Source organism: Littorina saxatilis, linkage group LG15 (assembly GCF_037325665.1).
Source record: "Littorina saxatilis isolate snail1 linkage group LG15, US_GU_Lsax_2.0, whole genome shotgun sequence".
Taxonomy (NCBI): domain Eukaryota; kingdom Metazoa; phylum Mollusca; class Gastropoda; order Littorinimorpha; family Littorinidae; genus Littorina; species Littorina saxatilis.
The window spans coordinates 27,360,338-27,385,416 of NC_090259.1; the positions used below are offsets into that span (position 1 = coordinate 27,360,338).

General features: G+C 43.8%; 2 protein-coding genes across 4 annotated transcripts in view; both read left to right on the forward strand.

Annotated features, from left to right (window-relative positions):
* Positions 1–22,225, forward strand: LOC138948958 (streptococcal hemagglutinin-like). The gene is made up of 8 exons (XM_070320633.1): positions 1–156; positions 1,825–1,993; positions 2,490–2,594; positions 3,903–4,005; positions 4,851–5,048; positions 5,271–5,395; positions 5,897–6,043; positions 7,188–22,225. The coding sequence occupies exons 1-8, from the start codon at positions 38–40 to the stop codon at positions 14,685–14,687; spliced, it is 8,466 nt and encodes a 2,821-aa protein (XP_070176734.1). The 5' UTR covers positions 1–37; the 3' UTR covers positions 14,688–22,225.
* The window catches only part of LOC138948959 (uncharacterized), a 17,351-nt gene continuing 6,969 nt past the window's right edge, over positions 14,698–25,079 (forward strand). Inside the window, exon 1 of one of the 3 annotated variants that reach the window (XM_070320637.1) lies at positions 14,698–15,203. The gene's annotated coding sequence lies outside the window, so the exon portion shown is untranslated. Of the gene's footprint in view, positions 15,204–22,274; positions 22,499–25,079 lie in introns of those variants that run through there. The other 2 variants (XM_070320636.1, XM_070320634.1) reach the window with 2 other exon arrangements.

The window sequence follows — 25,079 nt, forward strand, 5'->3', positions numbered from 1 at the left end:
TTGACCATCGTTGTTATCAGGGGATGCGGGGGAGACGATGGAGAGAGGGAAGACATTGCTGCAGCTGTACAAGCAAGCCAAGGACCTGGCTTCAGAGAAAGTGTATGACCTAGATGAGCTGGGGAAGAAATATGCCTCCAGGAAGAAAGCAAAATAGTGAGGACCTGGACCCGTTTGATTTTTGATTCTGTTTGTGGATAGGAGAGGGAGAATTGGGCTGACTGAGGGACGGGGATGTAGCTCAGTCGGTAGCGCGCTGGATTTGTATCCAGTTGGCCGCTGTCAGCGTGAGTTCGTCCCCACGTTCGGCGAGATATTTATTTCTCAGAGTCAACTTTGTGTGCAGACTCTCCTCGGTGTCCAAACACCCCCGTGTGTACACGCAAGCACAAGACCAAGTGCGCACGAAAAAGATCCTGTAATCCATGTCAGAGTTCGGTGGGTTATAGAAACACGAAAATACCCAGCATGCTTCCTCCGAAAACGGCGTATGGCTGCCTAAATGGCGAGGTAAAAACGGTCATACACGTAAAATTCCACTCGTGCAAACCACGAGTGCACGTGGGAGTTTCAGCCCACGAACGCAGAAGAAGAAGAAGAAGAAGGGCTGACTGAGTGTTGATCTTTGTGCACACTGTAGCTGTACCCATACTACTGCAACATATCTGCATAGTTTCCTTTTTTGATACATGAATAAGAAGAGAGGAGGTGGTGGTGGGGGGCGGGGTGCAGGGGTGGAAGGAGAGGGGAGAGAGGTGTATGCAGCCTATCGCTTACACACACTCTCACACACAGCTAGCCCTCTCTCCCATGCTCCGTTCGTGGTGTTTATGTGTCACTCTGTGTGTGTGTGTTTGGTCACTGTAAACATCAGCTGATTCAGCGATTTATTTGTTGTTGTTTCATTCAGTTTGGGTCATTTTTGACTCACATGCGAAGCAAAAGTGAGTCTATGTACTCACCCGAGTCGTCCGTCCGTCCGTCCGTCCGTCCGGAAAACTTTAACGTTGGATATTTCTTGGACACTATTCAATCTATCAGTACCAAATTTGGCAAGATGGTGTATGATGACAAGGCCCCAAAAAACATACATAGCATCTTGACCTTGCTTCAAGGTCAAGGTCGCAGGGGCCATAAATGTTGTCTAAAAAACAGCTATTTTTCACATTTTTCACATTTTCTCTGAAGTTTTTGAGATTGAATACCTCACCTATATATGATATATAGGGCAAAGTAAGCCCCATCTTTTGATACCAGTTTGGTTTACCTTGCTTCAAGGTCAAGGTCACAGGAGCTCTTCAAAGTTGGATTGTATACATATTTTGAAGTGACCTTGACCCTGAACTATGGAAGATAACTGTTTCAAACTTAAAAATTATGTGGGGCACATGTTATGCTTTCATCATGAGACACATTTGGTCACATATGATCAAGGTCAAGGTCACTTTGACCCTTATGAAATGTGACCAAAATAAGGTAGTGAACCACTAAAAGTGACCATATCTCATGGTAGAAAGAGCCAATAAGCACCATTGTACTTCCTATGTCTTGAATTAACAGCTTTGTGTTGCATGACCTTGGATGACCTTGACCTTCGGTCATGTCAAGGTCAAGCATGTGAGTCGTATGGGCTTTGCCCTTCTTGTTGTAATTTCATGCGCTTTCTTTATTCATTATTTGCCCTAGTTTCCTTAGTTATCCTATTTCACAGTACAAAACAAAACAAAAACGGTGTTCCAATTTTCTGTCAATTGAAAGGTCCTCGTGCTGATCTGTATCTGTGTTGCGTTTCAGTTATAGCTTGAAGTTTTCGTTTGATTTCAGTTGCGCTATCGGCATAGGGAATGGACACAAACGTTCTCGGAAGTATGAGGCCTTCATTCTGGAGCAGCGTGTGCGTCTGAAGCATGATCTTCATTTATGTGAGAGAGCAATACAGCGCATCCTCTGCTATTCCAACAACTTTTTACACAAGAAACTGAAAACTGATGAGGTATTACCGTGCTTCTATTTTGTTGTATCTGATAGGAAAGCGGTTTTTAGGTGCTGGGTTCAAGTATGGTTGCTGCAGTATCTTTGTGTGTGTGTGTGTGTGTGTGTGTGTGTGTGTGTTCAACACAGTCATAATATTACTGACATTTAAACTTCATGACTGTGGTATGATAATTGTAGAAGCCTCGTTTAGCATGAGCTAGAAACCCAAATGTTGTTTTTAATTTGTACATAGTTTATGTGGGTATAATTATAAAGCTTTCCTCTTTTTCAATTAAAATAGAAGTTTGAACACATTTTTGTGACAACACTTGCTAAATTGTGTTTCTTCTTTACATAGCTTGTAAATGATTTGTATTTGTTTTTGTTTTTTACTGAAACTTTCAGTGAAAGGGAGAACATGATTTGGATTTATCAGTATAGTAGGCTTACTGGAATGTTATGTTGGCTAAAATAACTTTTTATTATTAATATCCTGTATTTATTTTTCCTGATAGCGTGGGAGCCGTGTTGTTCGACAAAAAGGCAAGGCAGCCCTTGGATTATTGGATCCTCTGGAATCACTAGGAAGACGGCATTGTTGTGTGGATCAGTGTGTCAGGGTAAGATGAATTTCGTTTTCCTTCATTTGTTTCTTTGTATATGTTAAGTTCATGTGAGATAAGACTGATTTCTTTTGCATTCTTTTTGCGGAGCAAAATAAATGTAGAAAAAATACAAGATCAATGTTGTCTTCACTTGTTTGTTTACTTTTTGTAAAAATAATATAAAAAAAAACCAACACTTTAATGTTTATTAACTCTTAACGTCCTGTACCGCGCGGTTCCGCTTGACGTCAATAATCCTGAACCGCGCGGTACCGCGCGTTCTCTGCTAGTGTCATTAAACAAGAGTTACCAGCCTTCCGATGCTCTCCTGCATTGGAAAACAGCTTTAGTCCTTCGATGCACATGGCATGGCTGCCGGTCGTTTTTTCTCAGGACTTTTGAATGTGATTTCGATTTTTGTGGACGGATTTTGTTCGGATTTTTTGTGTTAGCTTTCAAAATTCAACATGGAGACGAGTGATAGTGATAGTGACACGTCTTTTCACGGGTTTGAGGCAAGAAATGTGGAGAATGACTTTGATGGTGGTGATGATGATAGTGGACAGAGTGATCTATCAATTTCGGAAGTTTCAAAAAAAATATCAAGTAAATCCATCCATAAACAATAAAAATATGATTTTTTTATTGAACACACCCAAATTTTGTCTCTTTTTCCCAAATCCTTATAGGATTTGCACTGGGACATGCAAAAAACGTTACAGGACGTTAAAAGTTAAGAGTAATTTCCTGTGGGACAATAGTTTTTATGAGCAAAGTAAATTTAGACAAAGAGAAAAAAAGTAGGATCCACTTTTTCCTTCATGGTTAAATTCTTGTAAGAAAGAACTATTAGAATGTAAGTTCATGTCAAATGAGAGCAAGATGTTTTGAGAAGCAAAGTGAATGTAGACAAGGAAACTAAAAAATCTTTAAAGACAAAGGCAATAAGGAGTATTTGTGCTTGTAAATGTATTTCAGTCACTACAGAAGAAATGGCAGATCATGAAGGCAGATGATCGGACATGCACTCACACAATCATGGCCTCTTTAAGACCTAGCTGTGAGAATTCTGAGAAAATCAGACTTAGAAGAGAGAAATTCTTAATATAGAGCTTAATTTACAGACGCTATGGACCCAAAATATGAATTCTAGTGTCCTTGGGAGGGGGAGTACGTCCCACTGTATCTGTGTTTGTATAATAAGATATCTGTGGGACTTGTGTTGCGCTGAATCAAAGGTTTATATTTTCTTAATTTTACTAAGGCTTTGCCAGCAAAAGAGGTTGACTGCAGATTTATTTGCAGCATTTCTGTCTCTTGCAGATGGTTAACTCACACAGAAATCTTCTTGCTCAGTGGCGCAAGCGAGCTGTTGTCAATCAAAGTGAAGCTCGTCGCGTTTTAGCAGAGATGCTCACACCTTCTGGTAATTATTAAATGAATTGGCTACATCATGGTTGTGCAAGCAGGTATAAGACACACAGTAAATTTCATTCATTGGGGGAAGACACACGGTAAATAGTATTCATTTGGGTAAGAGACACAGGAGATTATATTCATTAAGGGAGCTGTTTTGTAGGATGAATTAGTCAAAAGCGTGACATCAAAGAGTTTCATACGAGTATTGTATTTATGCCAGAGGTACCCCCCGTGGGTTAGGGGGAAGAATTTACCCGATGCTCCCCAGCATGTCGTAAGAGGCGACTAACGGATTCTGTTTCTTCTTTTACCCTTGTTAAGTGTTTCTTGTATAGAATATAGTCAATATTTGTAAAGATTTTAGTCAAGCAGTATGTAAGAAATGTTAAGTCCTTTGTACTGGAAACTTGCATTCTCTCAGTAAGGTCATATATTGTACTACGTTGCAAGCCCCTGGAGCAATTTTTTTATTAGTGCTTTTGTGAACAAGAAACAATTAACAAGTGGCTCTATCCCATCCCCCCCCCCCCCTTTCCCCGTCGCGATATAACCTTAAACGGTTGAAAACGACGTTAAACACCAAATAAAGAAAGAAAGAAATGCCAGAGGTGTCATTTTAGGCACACTCCTGTCTCCTAGTTTTCATGCCATCAGTGTAACGCTTATTTAAAATGATAGTCTGTTCCTAAGAATCCAGAAGAAGAAGCCACCTTTCTGGAAACAAGTACTTTTGATCTTATGATATCAATTATCAGTCTTACAGTTACACAAGCAAGTACATGATTTTAGCTGGCACTATGTACGATTATCAGCCGTTTAGTGAAAGTTGCTCCATTCCTTTGTCTTGATCAGGCGGGGTGCGGTGCAACTGCTACAAGTTCATCAACTGGGTGACGGGATGCAGCATGGGTACCATCGGCAAGGTGCGAGATCAGATGCGTCGCACCAAAGGCGACAGAGAACCACCGCAGCACGGCCTGTACACGTTCTGGGAAGACAAAACACACTCCAGGAAACACAGAGCTCACCCTTCTGCTACAATCACCAGTGGTACGTTGAGACACTTTTTCTTTGGCGAATAAAAAAAAGATTGCTGATGAGATGCACAATGTTAAAGACGGGTGAGATTCTTACTCACCATTGCGAGGACAGGATGGCTGTCAAATTTTTGCCTTTGGGGGCTTCTTCAGGAGTGATAACACTGTGTTAATGGGCTGGTTTGCAGTAGTTGAGTTTAAAGAATTTTGTAATTGATTGATTGCTGTTGTGCAGATCCACAAAGCAGTGACTTCGTGAATGGAGCAGGAGCGTTCTCTGATACATCCTCTCTATCTGATTCTTCACATACTGCCATGGCAGGAGGAAGTCCTGCATTGAATCCTGGGATGGAAGGAGGGGTAAGCGTATGTCTGTCTGTGTCTATGTCTGTGCTTTTCCGCCTTTATTTTGTTTCGATTGTTATTTCTTTAATTAAATGAGTATTGGTTGTATTTACGTGAAGTGCATTTTCTGCGATTAAGGAGTATTTCGCATTGCAAAAGACAAGTTTTGAGCAGAATTGTTTGTCTTGTACCTTTGACGTTCATTTCTTTGCCCCCAGAAGACACTGGAGAAATTTCTTTTGCAATCACTTTCCATTTAAAGAAATTAAAATAAAAAACGACTGCTGGTGAGCAAGTTATGAAACAGGAAGAATGAAAACTAAACTCAACTAACCCTAACCCTAAGTTGGCTCTACATTCACAAATAAACTGTTCAGTGTGAATTTGTGTAAGTCGAGACATGTGTTCATGTAAGTTGTTTCTGTTTTATGTAAGTGTTTGACTTGTCTGCTCTCTCAGACTGACTGCTCTGTATGTGCTGGTTACTCACCTAGCTGCCATCTTTGTTGCTTGCAGATGGAGCCCCAGAGGCAGCAGTTGCTGCAGTTGCAGAATCAGTTACTGCAGCAACAAGCATCCATCAGTCAGCAACAACAGTTAGTGCAGCAACAGATTGCCTCACAAAGTAATGTGCAGCAGATCAACTGGTCACACAACGCCTCTGTAAGAACACTGTGTGTGTGTGTGTGTGTGTGTGTGTGTGTGTGTGTGTGTGTGTGTGTGTGTGGGAGGGGGGAAGAGAAAGAGAGAGAGAGATATATATATATATATATATATCTATTCGTCGCGATATAACCTTCGTGGTTGAAAACGACGTTAAACACCAAATAAAGAAAGAAAGAATATATATCTATACATATAAATAAAAGAGAGTGTCTGTCTGTCTGTGTGTGTGTCTGTCTGTCTGTGATCGCCAAAGCTCCGAGAAGGGAGGGGGCAGGAAGACGATGTCGTGCATGCACACTCCCTGGGAGCCGCAGATGTGCACCTGGGTTTTAGTTTCTTGATTTATTGTTTCCTTTCTCAGATTATGGACCTCCCATTTATTGAATACAGCCTATATAATGCAAGGCCAGTTCAGTGCCTGGTGTTCACATGTAGTAAGCACACTATGCCAGGCATATTAGAGACTCTGTATGGCTCCTATAAGGAGAAGAAATGAAGAAAGAAAATTAACTGGACAGTTCGAGAAATTTCTAGAAGCTAAGGGAGGTAACTCGTGCTTTGTTATCCATGGACAGGAGGTAACTCTTATCACACCAACATATCGCATCTACGGGTGTAGCATGATCAGTTGAACCTGCAGGTCAATTATCTGGAATTTTCTCAAGAAAGGGAGGTAACTCATTCTATATAAACCATGTAAGTAGGAATTGAATATATATTGTGACACTCTCAGTGGGCAGCACATGCCTTTCAATGCTTTTAAGGCCACCCCCGGGCGAAGCCGGGCCCTGAATGCTAGTATATATATATATTGTGTGTGCGTGTTAGAGAAACTTTGTGTCTATGTGTGTGCATCCATCTGAGTGTCTGTCCGTGAGCACAATGAGTGTGTATGGAGATTTCATAACGGCTTTGATAATGCAGATGAGTGCCTTTCTCAGAGACTAGGTCTTCAGACGCATCAGTCCAGGAGTAGAAAAGATTGCACTTTGCAACAGAAGGGAGAGAATCTATGATTGTTAGTGAAGTTAGGAGACTGTGGCCCTTACTGGGTTTTTTCGTGTGTCCATATCTGTTTTAATTCAGTGGCGACTTTCAGTGGAGATGTGTGTTAACAATGAGGTATCTGTGTGTGTTGCAGAACCTGGTGAACATCCAGCAGCAAGTCCTGCAGCAGATGACGCATCTGCACACTGCGCAGCATAGCCTGGCCTCCACCATCCAAACACTGCAGCAACAGCTTGCTGCTTTGCAGCCGGCAGGACAACACAATCAGCCGTCTAACCCTGCTGTGCAGCACACTGCTGGGGCTCTCACCAATCAGCCTTTTCCATTGCCGCAGCACAACACTGATGGCAGTCAACAGCTTCAGGTTCTCAGTGGTGCTCAGCAACAGCTTGCCCTCCTCAGCGCTCAGCAGGAGCCTTCTGTTGCTCATCAGCATCTAAGCTCTGGTGGTGCTCATCAGCTAGTCCCTGTTGGTGCTCAGAATCAGCTCGTTTCCCTCAATGCTCAGCAAGGTACCGCCTTCGCTCAGCATCAGCTGGAGTCCAACACTGTCCAGCAGCAGCTAGTTCCGATGGCAGCACAGCAACATGTGGCAACACTGGGCACTCAGCAGCCTGTGCTTGGACTGCAGCAGCCTGTAGCTCCTATTGGTTCACAAAACTTTTCGTTGAATGCATCAGCCCAGCAAGTTTTTGTCGCTCAGACTGAGGAGAGGTTGAGCAACTCTCAGCTACAAGCTCCTATTGCCCATTCCACATCATGGCCGCCAGCGGCTAGTAGTTCAGAATGGATTGCTGATGACCAGCAACAGCAAGGGATGGGCGCCAATCTGCAGAGCGTCACCCTCCCACAACACAGCTATCAGCAGTCACAGGTGGCTGTGTCAACGTTCACACAACAGCTGCAGACGGCAGCTTTGGGTCAGCAGATAGCAATGCAGCAGCCTCAGAGCTACCAGCAGCAGCAACAGCCGGGCCCTTATCTGCAGGTGCCATCACAGCCCCCTCCTTACTTTGCCGCCCAGCAGTACAAGGCGGTCAACTCCCAGCAGACTTCTGTGCTTCAAGCTCAGGCAGGCAGCAACTTGCAAGTGAGAACAGGTCAGCAGCAGAATGTGCAGCAGTGGTCTTCACAGCACCAACAAAATGTACCTGTGAGGCAGCAAACGCAGCTTTCCGGCCAACTGCATAGTCAGGCAGCTCAACCGGTCATGTTGACAGTAGTGCAGCCAGGGCCTCAGCTCAACGCTCCGTATCTCCAACAAAACCAGCAGCAGTTGCTGTTTCAACAGAGTCAGTTGCAGCAAACACAGCAGCAGCAGAGTCAACTGCAGCAGAATCCACAGCAGCAAATGGCAGAGTCTTCTCAGTTTCAGACTGTGCAAAGTCAGCAGCTTCCCCAGGAAACTCAGTTCCAGTGTGGAAGTCTAACGCACTCTCAGCAACAGCAAGCAGTTCAGCAAGTACCTGTGACTGGGACAGTGCAGGTCTTGTCGTCTCTACAAGGTGAGGAGAAGCAAGGTCATCAGCAGCTGTTTCGACCACCCCCATACCAGACATCCAACACATCTGGACAGAGCGGTGTAGCTTTTGATCCAACGTCAGAGGCTCCAGATTATTCTTCCAGTACTTCACAGTCTACATCAGAAGGTGTGCAGCAGGCTCCTGCACATTCAGCCACAACTCTACTGGCGTACCAGCCTGAACAGATGTTTCCCACTCCAAGCTATGCAATTTCCACGGCTACTGGGAATAATCATTCAACAGGTGTCCACACAGGTGTTCCTGTGTTCCAAACCTCTCCACCAGAAAGCGCATCTTCGCAGTGTGTTGTGACAGCCAGAGACATTGAACAGAACCAGGCTGGTGTTCAATTAGCATTGCAGCAGGGAGCGGCAAAGCAAGCAGCCTCTGGGAACAGGATCGTGCAGTTTATCACTGTCAATGCTCAGACTCCATCTCAGACACAGCTTGCAATGTCAAGTAAACAGCAAGGTCAGATTGATCAAGGTCAAGCAGGTCAAGGTCAGGCTGTAAAGGAGCAGACGGGAAGCAGTCAGGGGCAGCTTTTGTTGGTGTCTAGCAGAGCCCCTACCGGCCAGATAATGAATAATGGACAGCAACACGTGATACTCCCCAGCTCCACAACTGTGTCTCCAGGCTCACATCAGCAAACTTTGACGTCAGCCGTAGCTTCCAGTGGTGCATCCAACAAAACTGTTCAGCTGATAAATGTCACCAACACACTGCCTCCAGGCAGTCTTTCTAGCCAGAGACCAAACTCAGAGCAGATAACTTTTGTGAAACCCAACCTACTGACCGTAGCACCAGTGAGACAGAGTGTGCAAGCAGTAAGACCAGGTGTTCAGACAGTAACAGGCGTGAGACCAAGCACGCAGGTACCTACACTTGCCAGCAGCTGTGCGGGTGCTCAGCCTGTGCTCATCACTCTACCTCAGTCCATGACGGTTCCCTTGACGCAGAACCCACAACAACTCATCATCACTGGGACAGGTGCTAACCCCAACACAGCACTGCTTATCCAGCAACCTGTGGATTTGTCACGTCTGCTGTTGTCTTCACAGGTCGTCCCAGGTGGAGTTAACAGCGTACAGGGAGCAATCTCAGGAAATGCTAATGCTGCAGAGGTTGCGGTTTCAGGATGTTCCGGGTTAAAGTTTTCAGCACCTTCTGGCAGTGGGATTCCAGAATGTGAAAGAATGGTTGTCAGTGAAATCTCAGGGCTGGAAGATTACAGTGTAAAGAAGGTTCCACGTTTTGGACTTACCCCACAGGAGTCAGCACCTATACATCAGGCTCAAAAACCAGTCAAACAAGTGAAGGCTAAGAAGATTAAACAGATGATAACTGAAGCGTCATTTGGATCATCAGTTACATCTTCACCTTCATGCAGTGTATCCCCTGCAGCCTCCCCAGCAAGTATGACCCAAGGAGTTTGGTTACCTGGTGTGCCGCAGACTGTTTTGTCCATCTCTCCTCACACAAGTCAGTCAGTGAGACCAGCACAAAGGAATAGCAAACAACAGCAAAAGTCGAAGAGAGCGGTCATGGTAGGAGGGTCAAGCACTAGTGCTGCTGTTTCCAGAAAAATTCTCACAGAAGTCAGTCCTAGTCATCACTTGGTCAATACTGTGGCTAGTCATGCTGTATCCTTAGTAAGACCTATGACTTTGACAGCTCCTAATACAGTCAAAATGGCTGTCGCTGCACAGAGATCTCCAAGAGCAGCAAGTGCGACAGTGGCTTCAACTGCCAGACCCTCTACATCTTCTGTTTTGCCGATTACAAACTTGGTCAATTCCTTGACAACCCAGGCCTTAACCACTACTAACGTGGCTTCTCCCCTGACATACCAGTTCACACCTGCCACAACATTAACCACTCCTCTTGCAAACCAAACAGTTTCTGGTACAAACCTAGTCGCAACCCCTTTGAACCAAGCCACACCCTTAGCAACTCAAACGACTTCTCATAACAATCAGGCAACCTTAGTCACAAGCAAGCTAAACCCATCAACACCGCTCACAAACCTGGTTACCCCTGTGGGTACTGTGCTGCTCAGGAATGGTACAACACTGCTGTTGACTACCCCAGTGCAGCCTACCAAAGACAGTGTTGCCGTCCCGAGTCATGCTTCAGATGCTGGCTGTGTGAGCACAAGTTCTGGGACTGCTTTGCCCTTTACTACCCTTGCTCCGGATGTGCTGGTTTCTCTGCCAGCTTGCACAAGTCAGCATGCTGCACAAGCTACTCCTGTGCTATCTGGTGTAAACCCTGCTCTGAGAAGCGCACCCACTGTACTACTGTCACCCACAAATATCCAGAGCAAAATTTCCGCCGTTCCTGTGCAAGCAGGAAAGAAACATCCCCTGGAAGGCATAAATGCGTCTTCAGACACATTATGTTCTGGTGATGTTGAGGCTGACATGACCATCTCATCTGCAACAGATGGTGACAGTTTTTTGGCAAAAGGAAAACCAAAGAAAAGGAAGAAAGCTGCGAATAAAAGCCAAGCAAAAAGCAAGACTGCAAGCTTTGAACAGAGAGAAAACGAAATGGCCACAAGAGATGCTGTGTCAGGCCAGAGTTGTCCATTCTCTGTTGTGAGCATTGGAGGGGTCCAGTCCCTGATTCCATCAGTCACAGCAACACAGCGTCGTCTTCCTGTGACAGTTGTCCAGTCGCATGCTTCAAATCATGCAGCCACCTATCCTCAAACCATCCCTGTTGCAACTACTGAGTCTCAGATTTCAATGGTTGGAACCGCTCAGTCGCAAGTGCAACCCCTGGCCAAGTCCTCGGTTTCCTGTGCGTCATTTCAACCTCATAGTCCTAATGCACCTGTTCCTTCTACGCAGTTTCAGCAGAAAAAGGCAGTAACGATAAACAGAGCACTTCAGACCAAAACAATGCCCATGCATGTGTTAAATATTGCTGGCGAAACAAGTTTGAAAAATGCAGTGCCTTTGCAAGTTGTTGACGTTGCTGTTCCAACAGCGCAGCAATCTGGTGTGGCATCGCCCATGGCTCAGGTAACAGATTTGCCTGTACGAATTGTAGAAGCCACAGGTTCTAGTACGTCAGTAGCTACTTCTCATCAGCAAAACATGATTTATTGCACTACTGCTTTGACTAACACCGCAGAAACAGCAGCAGTTGGGAAAACAGGGAAGACTAATTCTGCCACTGCACTGTTTTCTGGACCTTCAGTCAGTAGGGTATCTGCTGCAGCCAGTAAAGCTAAGAACAGAGTCTTTACAAAAGCGAGCCGGTTTCAATCTGCAACTGCTACCTCATTGACAGGGGCTCTGTTTTCTACTCCTTTGCAAACTGCTGCCAGTGCCAGTATGGTTCCTTCTTCAGACACACAGACACCTCAGATCCTATCGACTGGTTCGTCAGCTGCATTAGAGTCTGCAGTCTCTTCTCCAGCGTCAAGACCATGGTTAGAAAGAACCGTGTCTACAGGTTTTCCGATTAGTTTGGCAAGAACACGGGCCACAACACAACCCATCATCACAGCTCCTTCTGGACTACCCCTCAGCACCACTCTGCCCATGTCTATACAGAGCACACCCACAAGTCTTCCTGTCAGCAGAAAAGTAGCTCAGACTGTGTCACAGTCTTTACAGACAACAGAATCACCTGCCAGCAAGGTGTTTTCCCAGAAAGCACACACTTCACAGCAAACCGTGCCCACTTCTTTGAACACGCCGACCAATTTCACAGCAGTTGAGACCAACCCCCAACAGGCACCACCTGTGTCCCGGCAGAGCACTGTGTTATCTTCTAAAGCCAAGTTGATGTCTCGGGAGACCACAGCGCTGTTACAAGAACTGACACCAGTACTACAGACCCAAGCACAGGGGACGACGTCAGCGTCCTCTCATGCCACACCCGCTGGTTTCCCTGTCAGCGTGACGCCCGTGGGAGAAGGCAAGAAACAGATGATGTGCATCACAAGCCTCATGACCTTTAACCAGCTACAGGTCTTGCTGTCTAGCCTCAAACTACCTGTAGGCTCCATGGTTCAACCGATTTCCTCGCCAGTCAAAGACGGGGCCGTTTCTGCACCTGAAGAGGCAGATCCTTCTAGTGGGAAAAGTACAAGTAACACGCTTCCGACTCAGCAGACTAGGCCTCAGTACCCACATACATCATCATCTGACGTACTGACCAGCACTACTGCTGTCGTAAGTGCACCTGAAAATCAAAGCCAACCCATCAATGTTGCTTCAGCAGGGAGGATAGTGCCAGTTGCCTCGGAAAGTTTTGTTGTGAATGACAGCTGTAAATCCTCAAAAGCCACATCTGGAATCAGCGACACTGCTCTAGGGAAGGTAGGTCAAAAGCCGCTGGTCAGACACAGCAAAGGGCCTGGTGCAGCTGTGTCTGTTGTTTCATCTGCGCAAACGATCAGCTCTATCCAAAGCCAGCATACCTTTTCACAGGCTTCAAACATCAGATTTGGTGCACCGGTTAGCACGGAAACCTTGTCTGCGCAAAATGTTGCAGGAAGCACTACACACCGTCATGCAGAGCCACAACGTCACCAGAACTCATCCGCGCAGCCGCAGTTTTTCTCAAGACCCCAGCCTGATAAACCCTGTCTGACCAGGACACCAGCTGGACAGAGAAACTATCGACCAGCAACCGTCAAAGATATGATATCATCTCAGAAAGAAGCAGCCGTACCTGTTAGTAACATGCCTGTTGGCGTGATGGAGCATGCACCTGTTGACAAGCCTGTGATGATCACGCAAGGTGTAGTGGCAGGGACATCAAGTGTTAAAGAGTCTTCAAAGTCATCAGGAGCGATAAAAAGTTTTAAATGGATCAGGCAAAACACGGCTCCTCAGAAGTTTTCCGCTGCTGCAATGCCAAAGTCAGAATCACACAGGACACATCACAATGCACACGCGGAGAAGAGCTCGGTTACAAGCCAACCTGCTTTCAAACAGTCTGGTTCAGCGTCTAGGCCAGATGAGAATTTCCGTAGGACAGCTGGTCGTGAAATATTCCGTGGAGACCACTCAGTGTCTGGCCATAGGGCGTTTGAGGCTGTGACTGCAAATGAGCGTGCGAGCAGAGTATCTGATCAGTCTACCAACACTGGTGCTAGTAGACCTTCAACAGCTGGTGATCCGAGTCGGCCAGATCAGCATTTTGCAGCATTGAAAAAGAACGGAGCAAAAACTTCAACCCACAAGACCACAAGCATGTCACCATTGTCACAGATTCCTAGGTCAGTGCAGGCAAGTGGTGGTAGGTTGGTTCCAGAGGATGAGTCTTCAACGTCAAACACTGAAACCTCACGGACACAGCGTTGGAGTGAAACTCGGTCACATCAAACAGTCGCCAGCAACACTAGTACAGACAGGCAGGCAACGACGATGGTATCTTCTGAGATGGCACAGACAGGTTCCTCCGTGACTCCGTTGAGAGAGCAGAGCACAGTGACCTTACACACACTGACAAACGTTCCACATTCTTTCATGGACACCGCTTCCACAGCCTCAAGGCACGTGCCTCTCGACACGGCTGACAGGCATGGAAGCAACAGCAATGGGTCGCCACATTCTACAACTGCACAGTACTCTCACGCTACAGTGGGAAGCACCAACACTGGGATGTCGTGGACGGTGTCCATGGCAAGCACAGCCGCTGCCTCTTCCGATAACAGCAACAGCAGTAGCAGCACTACAACCCTAGTTCCCGTCGTTCCACCTAGCCTGGCAACCACAACGTTCTTTTCGTCGGCGTCAGCCAACAACCATGGTGGCCTGAGTGTCATGCTGAACGCTCCCTACCACAGAGACCACACCCACACGATGCACTACCCGTCGTTTGACCGGGTACTGACAACCTCCCCGGCTTTTATGGCACATGCTTCAGAATCGGACGAGTCGAGTCGAGACGTGGAGTTTCTCTCCAACGCAAACTTATTCCCCTTCATGTCCACTACTTCGCGGAGTCGGAACAGCTCTGGAGCCTCCAGCATCGAGCCCTCCATCACCCCTGCCCTTTTGTCCTATGACCTTATGCAAATGATGACGCAGCAGGGCTTTACCGTGGCCGCGGTGGATCAGGGCACCAATGACAAGGTCACATAACCAAGTGAAGTAACTAAGTGCTCTAATTACAGATGATTATTAATGTTGAGAAACAGGGCGTATATATATATAATAATTACTCGACTTCTCAAGCCCTCTCCAGTCCACCGAGCTGAAAAATGGTTCATGGCCCTGTTCTGTGTTGAGAACAGGGACAGCAGCAATGGAGAGGAGATTGGCACCGCCCTCTTAAACCTGGCCCACGAGTGGTTAAGATCTCTAAATAACATTTCGCTCCCCTACGACCAACAGGGGTTATGAGAACTACCTTGAACCTTGAATTTTAATAACGGGACTGGTTTTGCGTAGCTGTCGTGACTATAATTGCAGTGTTGTTCTTGGCCACAGTCGCATACTTTTTGTCATCCGTTGCATTGTTCTGAGTCCTAGCCGGCCGACCGAAGCATACTTCTGACATGAAGGAGGCCATAGCCAGGACATTTGGACCCATACATGTTTTCAATCCAGGTCCAACTGACCTATTGTCCTCTGAGTCTGGGAACGACACGGTCTAAAGTAGGTATTTTTCTGTAAATAGGACCTGAATCGTTTTTCATTTCATTATAGGACACACGTCCACACTTAATTAAAGAGTGTTTGTTGTTTTGTTTTTCTGTGAATATGAAGACCTGAATCGTTTTTGATTTCATTATAAGGCGACGTTAAAAGGATTCTTCGCAACAACAAAAAATGGCAGAATGATTCTACTCAGTTTATGGCAATTGAACCATGTGGAAAACTCATTCAGGGTTTGTGTGCGTATGTGTGTGGGTGTGTGTTTTGAAAATCCATACGTGCATTATCTAGGTGTTGTGAAGCACATCATTATGGCATGCGATATTGACTGTGCTTATCTTTTTAGCATCAAGCTTTGTTGCCATTTGATTTTTAACTTTTCTTTATGGTAACTGTTGCATCATTGTAACTGAAATGCTGTTTCTATGTGACGCGAAAGAAAGCTATGTAACTTTTATTTCATCAGAAGTGAAATACTTCACTTCCTTCTCATGGGACCGCATGTCACAGATATGTCCAGGCTTTTACATGCGTTGTGGACATCCTTCAGCTTAAGCCCATACCTAACTTCATCGGCCCAGGCCCATATGCAGGAATGGACTTCAGAGACTTCAGTCCGGGATAAACTGCCCTGAGGGTACAAATACAAAAACAAATAGACTACCAACGTTCCAAAATTCAGAATAAGAAAACAAGCAAGGTATGTTAAAGTCACAGTGCAGCTCACAGCCTTCGTTTTGCATTGTTGTTGCAGCTGAGTGCATTTACAGTTCAAAAATCCTCCTATGGTAGTAAAACAAACCCAAAACTACCCAACGACGACATCTGTGAAGCTCGACAGTTTCTTGTTCACGCGAGTGCATAAATTAACCTAGTTATTACGTGGTGTTTGGTCGGAGTTCGACTCAACTGAGTGATTCCGGCCTCCATTTTGTTTTACACAAACTCATGATGACGTCTGACATAGTTTGCTAGTGACGTGTCTTTTTGTGCATGATGTGGTAATATACCTGATCTAAATTTAGATCCAAAAATAGGTCAAGACCAGCCGGGTCCGAGTACGAAATTAATTCGTAAAAAAATCGCAGTTCTTGACTCTTTGGGTGCAAGTCAATGAAACTTGGTAGTTCTTCTAACGGATAGCTGCCTGAGGTATGACTAAACGCCCCAGGGGCTTCGTGCACCTGGACTTGACAAGTTCAGTACCTTTAAAGGAACGTTAAGTTGTGACAAAACAAGACGATACAGTCACATGCATATTATATGTACGATAGTGACTGTATCTTTTTGTTTTGTCACAATTAAACGTTCTTATAACATACCTTGCTTATTTTTTTGATTTTGCATTGAGGATATAAATTACGCCGGGCTAAAGTCTCTGACCTAGATTCTTGCATACCGACCCTGGGCACTTTCTATACAGAGTAGACATTTTTGTACCTGTTCAAGATGAAGGGTGCTGGCATTCAATGTCATTTGAGCATGGATTGATCTGTTGCGGTTGACATGCTCTTTCGTAAGAGAAGGAATGGGTAATCTTGAACTTTAGTGTGTTAAATTCATAGCTCAGAATTCAGAGGCATCTAAGCCTCCAAATTTGCAGAACCTGCACTTGTAAGTATAACAAGTCATTTTAAATCCCTTTAAAGTCACAGAATGAACTGTAGGGGAAGGGAATATGGACCGGCTCCTAATAATTATGGACCACCTTCTGTTCTGACAAACTAACGGCGCTAGAGCGCTCAAAAAAGTTTTATTTGCTGTATTCACCCTCTCTGGATAACTTGCACATGTCAAAATAGTTGCAGAAACACAACTCTCAAAACCGTTAGGCTTTTTCTCTTTTTTACATTTAGTCAAGTTTTGACTAAATATTTTAACATAGAGGGGGGAATCGAGACGAGGGTCGTGGTGTATGTGTGTGTGTCTGTCTGTCTGTCTGTCTGTGTGTGTGTGTAGAGCGATTCAGACTAAACTACTGGGCCGATCTTTATGACATTTGACATGAGAGTTCCTGGGTATGATATCCCCGGACGTTTTTTTCATTTTTTCGATAAATACCTTTGATGACGTCATATCCGGCTTTTTGTAAAAGTTGAGGCGGCACTGTCACACCCTCATTTTTCAATCAAATTGATTGAAATTTTGGGGGTTTGGTATTGCATTTCAGCTTGGTGGCTTAAAAACTAATGAGTGAGTTTGGTCATTAAAAATCGGAAACTTGTAATTAAAATTATTTTTTTATTAAACGATCCAAAAACAATTTCATCTTATTCTTCGTCATTTTCTGATTCCAAAAACATATTATATACATATGTTATATTTGGATTAAAAACAAGCTCTGAAAATTAAAAATATAAAAATTATGATCAAAATTAAATTTCCGAAATCGTTTTAAAAACTATTTCATCTTATTCCTTGTCGGTTCCTGATTCCAAAAACATATAGATATGATATGTTTGGATTAAAAACACGCTCAGAAAGTTAAAACGAACAGAGGTACAGTAAAGCGTGCTATGAAGCACAGCGCAATCGCTACCGCGCCAAACAGGCTCGCCACTTTCACTGCCTTTTGCACTAGCGGCGGACTACGTTCAGTTTCATTCTGTGAGTTCCACAGCTTGACTAAATGTAGTAATTTCGCCTTACGCGACTTGTTTCACTTTTGGCAGCGTTCACTCTAAATTTGCCGCCTAAAACGGACTCGTTTCTGTCCACAGCCAAAGCTTTTATCACACACAAATTGCTATATATGACAGCTAAGACCGTATTTGTTACATTTTAGCAGTGTTGACCCCGAGTTTCTACTGCAAACAAAAAATAATAGCAAAATCTCAAAGTATGTGCGAGTCCCCTAATATGGACCACCTTCAACAAATCGAAGAAAATAAAAGCTAAAGGCAATTTTCATTATTTCATTAAGAAGCTTGCTGGAAATAACCTATAACTCGCCCTCGAGATTTAAAAAAAATATAACAAATAGTCTTCTTTTCGTGGAAGTTAATAATTTCACTTATTTTCACCCTGTTTTTGATAAGCTTCTTTAGTTTCCTGGTGTGCTTCTCATCAACCCGAAACAGATAAATCTAAAGCATATTTTAATTAGTCTGACTTGTACACTAAGTTGTATCATGTTATTTTGAAATATAGGGGGATTTTTACAGTAATTCGTGAAGGCCGCTTAACTGGTCCATATTAGGCGCCCAGGCTCCTAATATGGACCATTTGTGATTTTTTCTGTATTTGATTTTTGCTGAATGTCTATCAAAGCTATTTCACTCTAATTAGGCCTAACGGTTGGTTAACCTAAGAGAGAAGAACTACCAAACACAAAATGTAACTTATTCGCAAGAAAACAAGCTAGTTATCAGCCGGCATGAAACAAAAAGTGGTCCATATTAGGAGCCCTTAGTGTACGATTGCATTTCGTTTACATGCGTCAAAGACAGAATAAGATCCGACAGGGGACGTAACTCTGTCGTGTAGATGATGTCCCTTGATTGAAAACGTAAGTTTTAGGCGTCATTTTCGTCGATCAAACAACCAAATTAATTAATTATGCTTAAAGGCACAGTAAGCCTCCCGTAAACCATCACAGAGCTCCCCGAGCGTCTACATACAGTACAAGCATACTTCCATTTGAACACTCACCGAACGGGAACATCCTGGCTGCTTTCTGTCGAGCGTGAGAAATTTTCAAAGAATTTATTTTTGTGGACTTGGTCCTCTACAACAATGGCGCCTCGTTTTGGTGCTGGACGGCCGTTATGATACCGGAAATCACGCCCGGACAGTAAGCCTTCCGTAAACCATCACAGATACTGTCAGGCTTTTACACACAGTACAAACACCCTTCCATTTGAACGCTCACCAAACGGGAACATCCTAGGTGCCCTACGTAAAGAGCGAGCAATTTTTGACTCACATGCGAAGCAAAAGTGAGTCTATGTACTCACCCGAGTCGTCCGTCCGTCCGTCCGTCCGTCCGTCCGGACGTCCGTCCGTCCGTCCGTCCGTCCGTCCGGAAAACTTTAACGTTGGATATTTCTTGGACACTATTCAGTCTATCAGTACCAAATTTGGCAAGATGGTGTATGATGACAAGGCCCCAAAAAACATACATAGCATCTTGACCTTGCTTCAAGGTCAAGGTCGCAGGGGCCATAAATGTTGCCTAAAAAACAGCTATTTTTCACATTTTTCCCATTTTCTCTGAAGTTTTTGAGATTCAATACCTCACCTATATATGATATATAGGGCAAAGTAAGCCCCATCTTTTGATACCAGTTTGGTTTACCTTGCTTCAAGGTCAAGGTCACAGGAGCTCTTCAAAGTTGGATTGTATACATATTTTGAAGTGACCTTGACCCTGAACTATGGAAGATAACTGTTTCAAACTTAAAAATTATGTGGGGCACATGTTATGCTTTCATCATGAGACACATTTGGTCACATATGATCAAGGTCAAGGTCACTTTGACCCTTATGAAATGTGACCAAAATAAGGTAGTGAACCACTAAAAGTGACCATATCTCATGGTAGAAAGAGCCAATAAGCACCATTGTACTTCCTATGTCTTGAATTAACAGCTTTGTGTTGCATGACCTTGGATGACCTTGACCTTGGGTCAAGGTCACATGTATTTTGGTAGGAAAAATGTGTAAAGCATGTGAGTCGTATGGGCTTTGCCCTTCTTGTTAAAGAATTAATTTTGCAGATTGTCTCGAACACTTTTTGGACCCATCCTGAACTCGGGTCAAACATGAGTTACTTCCCTTCGGGTCTCATTCTATCGATGTAAACTGGCGATAGCCGTGAATCGATGATTATCAAAATGTTTTTGGACCGTGGTGCGTTTTTGCGCTAGACCTAACTTTTAAAATCTAAATAATAAATTGACAGCTTGTTACACAAACATTCTTTAATCATAAAAGAATTCTTTTTTCATCAAGACAAGATCAGTACAATTCGAAGTTGTGAAAGTTTGAAAAAAGAAAAGCCCGGAAGCAGGGTCACGCAAGGGTCGTAGCAGACGACGGTTTATGCATATCGCCGTTCCTCTCAACAGTCAAAAGCATCGCTAGAGTTCTTGTGAACCACAGTCGTTTGTTTCGTGCATAAAAACGTGCTATTGTAAAAAAGCTCACATCGAGTCGCATTCAAATGACTAACTGACGACTACATTGTGAACAAGAGGCGAAGCCTTCAAGGCCGACGTAAGAAATCGACAAACAGTAACACAAACTCAATCACTCCGTCACACACACACACACACACACACACACACACACACACACACACACACACACACACACACACACACACACACACACACACACACACACAGAAAGAGCATAGGTGAAACTGTGCAAGAAAGCGAGACACTAGATCTAGATCTGTCTGTCTGCATGTAGCCTACTTACAGGGACACGACTGCCAAATAGTCTCGGCCCGCTCAAAAAAACAATGACCGAGACTTTCAGTAATTCCTTCGCGTGACGTCAAACCCTCTTACGTCATAATGTGACGTCAATGTAATGTGACGTCTTCAAATGTTAGAGTTTCTACCACATACATGCATACGCACGCACGCACAGACATAGGCTACACTTACGTGAGCCAAAAAGGGAAACTGGATCACATGGGTTCACGATGGCTCAGGGGTAAGATAAACCACGCAAAAATAAATTCTTTGAAAATTGTTCGCTCTTTACGGAGGGCACCTAGGATGTTCTCAATCTCAATGAGTGTTTAAATTAAAGGGTGTTTGTACTGTGTGTAAAAGCCTAACCGTATCTGTGATTGTTTACGGGAGGCTTACTGTGCCTTTAAGTTTGGAGCTCAATCCGTCAATCAATATCACGACAAATGTTCTTTGGCTTGTTTACAGGGACTTGTATCAAAAATAAGTAAAGAATGACACCGAGTTTTGAGCTATGAATTTAACACACTAAAGTTCAAGATAACCGAAGGAATGTTTGCGTATTATATATAGGGGAAAGGCTCCTGATATGGACCGGCTCCTAATATGGACCACCTCCTGTTCTGACAAACTAACGGCGCTAGAGCGCTCAAAACAATTTCATTCGCTCTATTCACCCTCTCTGGATAAGTTGCACATGTCAAAACAGTTGCAGAAACACAAACCTCAAAACCGTTAGGCTTTTTCTCTTTTTTTTTCACTTTTGGCAGGGTTCACTCTAAATTTGCCGCCTAAAACGGACTCGTGTCTGTCCACAGCCAAAGCTTTCATAACACAAAAATGGCTATATATGACAGCTCAGACAGTATTTGTTACATTTTAACAGTGTGTACCCCGAGTTTCTACTGCAAACAAAAAATAATAGCAAAACCTCAAAGTATGTGTGAGTCCCCTAATATGGACCACCTTCAACAAATCGAAGAAAATAAAAACTAAAGGCAATTTCAATTAATTCATTAAGAAGCTTGCTGAAAATAACCTATAACTAGCCCTCGAGATTAAAAAAAAATATAACAAATAGTCTTTTTATTGTGGAAGTTGATAATTTCACTTATTTTCACTCTGTTTTTGATAAGCTTCTTCAGTTTCCTGGTGTGCTTCAAAATAATGCTCTCATCAACCCAAAACAGCTCAATCTAAAGCATATTTGAATTAGTCTGACTTGCACACTAAGTTGTATCATGTTATTTTGAAGTATAGGGGGCTTTTTACAGTGATTCGTGAAGGCCGCTTCACTGGTCCATATTGGGCGCCCAGGCTCCTAATATGGACCATTTGTGATTTTTTCTGTATTTAATTTTTTTGCTATCAAAGCTATTTCACTCTAATTATGCCTAACGGTTAAACTAAGAGAGAAGGACTACCAACCATGCACAAAATGAAACTTCTTCGCAAGAAAACAAGCTAGTTATCAGCAATAAACAAAAAGTGGTCCATATTAGGGGCTCTTCCCCTACAATGCGAGAGTGGTTGTATTGCTACGAATTGTTATGTAACCAATATGCTTTTGTCTATGGTAAAAAAGAATTAAGTAAGGAATTTTGTCTGACTTGTGGGCGTGAGTGAGTACGCGCGAACGTATGTGTGCGTGTGGTGTGTGTGTATTATGTTCAGTTATCCAAATAAGCGAGATGAGTCGTCTGAGTATTCCCTCTTTTTGTTCCATTACCGGCGAGCCGGAGATGTTCGAGGAAGATTGACGTCATGCATTGACTCCATTAATGACGTAAGATAGTTTCAAAGCAGCTTTCTAGAACCTGCTTGCAAAAAAGCGTGTGAATGAATTTTTCAGTGGACTGACTTATCCAACAGGTAATCACAAATGACCATTGTACCTAACCTAACACAGTTTTAAAAGAAGTTCGTACCGTTTCACACACTGTCACACACACACACACACACACACACACACACACACATAAGTACGCATGCACACACACACACACACACACACACACACACACACACACACACACACACACACACACACACACACATATATATATACTAGAGGAATACCCGGCTTCGCCGGGGTGAATCGCGAGACAGAGACAGACAGCGTGGCGGTTCATCACAATCACCTCTGCAGGCGAAGTCCTGTCAAACGGGATTGAGAATTTTAGAGCTTATTTCTTAGCCCTATATTATCTGCTGTGGCTTCTCAAATGCCAGAACATACAGACAGACAAAAGCCGCTAGACCCCATCACAAACAGAACTCTATAATACATAGGTTTTTGCCTACACACACACACAAACACACACACACACAGAGAAGCCGTATATATATATGCATATCTGTATCTATAAATATATAGAGATAGGTGAGAGTGTATTTTTCGCGTGGCTATAAATTGATTCGACCTTTTCACTTTGACAGTAAGAACAACTTACGGGTGCAAGGGAAGCGTTCTGGACAGCGCAGTGACATTCTAAAAATAGTCACTCTCAGAAACGGGAATTTGGGGTGAACGGCGCGACAGAGACAGACAGCGTGGCGGTTCACCACAATCACCTTTGAAAGGCGAAGTCCTGTCAAACGGGATTGAGAATTTTAGAGCTTATTTCTTAGCCCTATATTATCTGCTGTGGCTTCTCACATGCCAGAACATGCAGACAGACAAAAGCCGCTAGACCCCATCACAAACAGAACTCTATAATACATAGGTTTTTGCCTACACACACACACAAACACACACACACACAGAGAAGCCGTATATATATATGCATATCTGTATCTATAAATATATAGAGATAGGTGAGAGTGTATTTTTCGCGTGGCTATAAATTGATTCGACCTTTTCACTTTGACAGTAAGAACAACTTACGGGTGCAAGGGAAGCGTTCTGGACAGCGCAGTGACATTCTAAAAATAAATAGTAACTTACAACTGAACGGGAAAGCCACACGAAGGAAGGGAGATAAACGCCAAACACTGGAGAAGATAAGGAAGAGTTACTTATAATGGTGAAATGAACACAAAAACGAACATGAGTTTAGCGCTGCGCGCTGAGAGCACGTGTTGAAATATCTCATCGATGATATTGTGTCCGGGGTGTAGCTGAATACGGTGTCCAAATTTGAAAAAGAACCACCGAGAACTTTGGCGTTGTGATGTGGTGTAGCGGCTATGGTGTGTCGGTATGGGGGCCCGGGTAAGCTGAGGTGGAACCAAAATAGCTGAGGTGGAACCAAAATCGGTTCCGCGCAGCGCGCTGAGAGCACGTGTTGAAATATCTCATCGACCAGGTTGTGTCCAGGGTGTACCTGAATATGATCACCAAATTTGAAACAGATCCATCGAGAACCTTGGCCGCGCATCGCGCACAGACACACAGACACACAGACACACACACACACACACACACACACACATATATATATATACACACGCACACACATTGTCTCACCCAGTACTAGTCTATGGGAAACGACTGGTCGCTTTTGAAGTCTCGGGAGTATTGCTGTTGGGAAGTAAAGTCAGCTCCCTGTGTGTGACCATAGATATCCCTTGACACATCTATGGTGTGACTGATCAAAGAGTGGAGAAAGTGCGGTAGTTTTATACGTAACGCTGAGATCGATCTGATCGGTATGCAATAGGTAGAATGTGTGGCTTTTATAAAGGTAAAGCGTAAATCAAACCTAAAATTGCATTTCAAATTGAAACACTTTTATTGTCATTAAAAATTAATGGGTTTATACGTTAACAAGGGAAGGTTGCCTAATATGGACCACTGGTCGATATATCGGTGCTAGAGCGCTCAAAACAATTTCATTCGCTGTATTCACCCTCTCTGGATAACTTGCACGTGTCAGAACAGTTGCAGAAGCACAAACCTCAAAACCGTTAGACTTTTTCTCTTTTTTGCACTTTTGGCATCGTTCACTCTAAATTTGACGCCTAAAACGGACTAGTTTCTGTCCACAGCCAAAGCTGTTATCACTCAAAAAATGGCTATTTATGACAGCTAAGACTGTATTTGTTACATTTTAGCAGTGTTGACCCCGAGTTTCAAGTCTAGCCTACCGCAAACAAAAAATAATAGCAAAATATCAAAGTACACGTGAGTGTCGCCTAATATAGAGCTTTCAAAAAAATATAAAAAATCGTGGAAGTTGATAATTTCATTTATTTTCACTCATTTTTTACATTTAGTCAAGTTTTGACTAAATGTTTTAACGTAGAGGGGGAATCGAGACGAGGGTCGTGGTGAATGTGTGTGTGTGTGTGTGTGTGTCTGTCTGTGCGTGTGTGTGTGTGTGTGTGTGTGTGTCACGGTCTGTCTGTCTGTGCGTGTGTGTGTGTAGAGCGATTCAGACCAAACTACTGGACCGATCTTTATGAAATTTGACATGAGAGTTCCTGGGAATGATATCCCCGGACGTTTTTT

What these genes read in the sequence shown, in the direction of transcription:
- LOC138948958 (XM_070320633.1), top strand. Translation starts at nt 38, where the DNA reads ATGGAGAGAGGGAAGACATTGCTGCAGCTGTACAAGCAAGCCAAGGAC. An exon ending in AGAAACTGAAAACTGATGAG is followed by an intron (nt 1,994 to 2,489) that starts GTATTACCGTGC and finishes TTTTCCTGATAG; the next exon opens with CGTGGGAGCCGTGTTGTTCG. An exon ending in TTCTGCTACAATCACCAGTG is followed by an intron (nt 5,049 to 5,270) that starts GTACGTTGAGAC and finishes GCTGTTGTGCAG; the next exon opens with ATCCACAAAGCAGTGACTTC.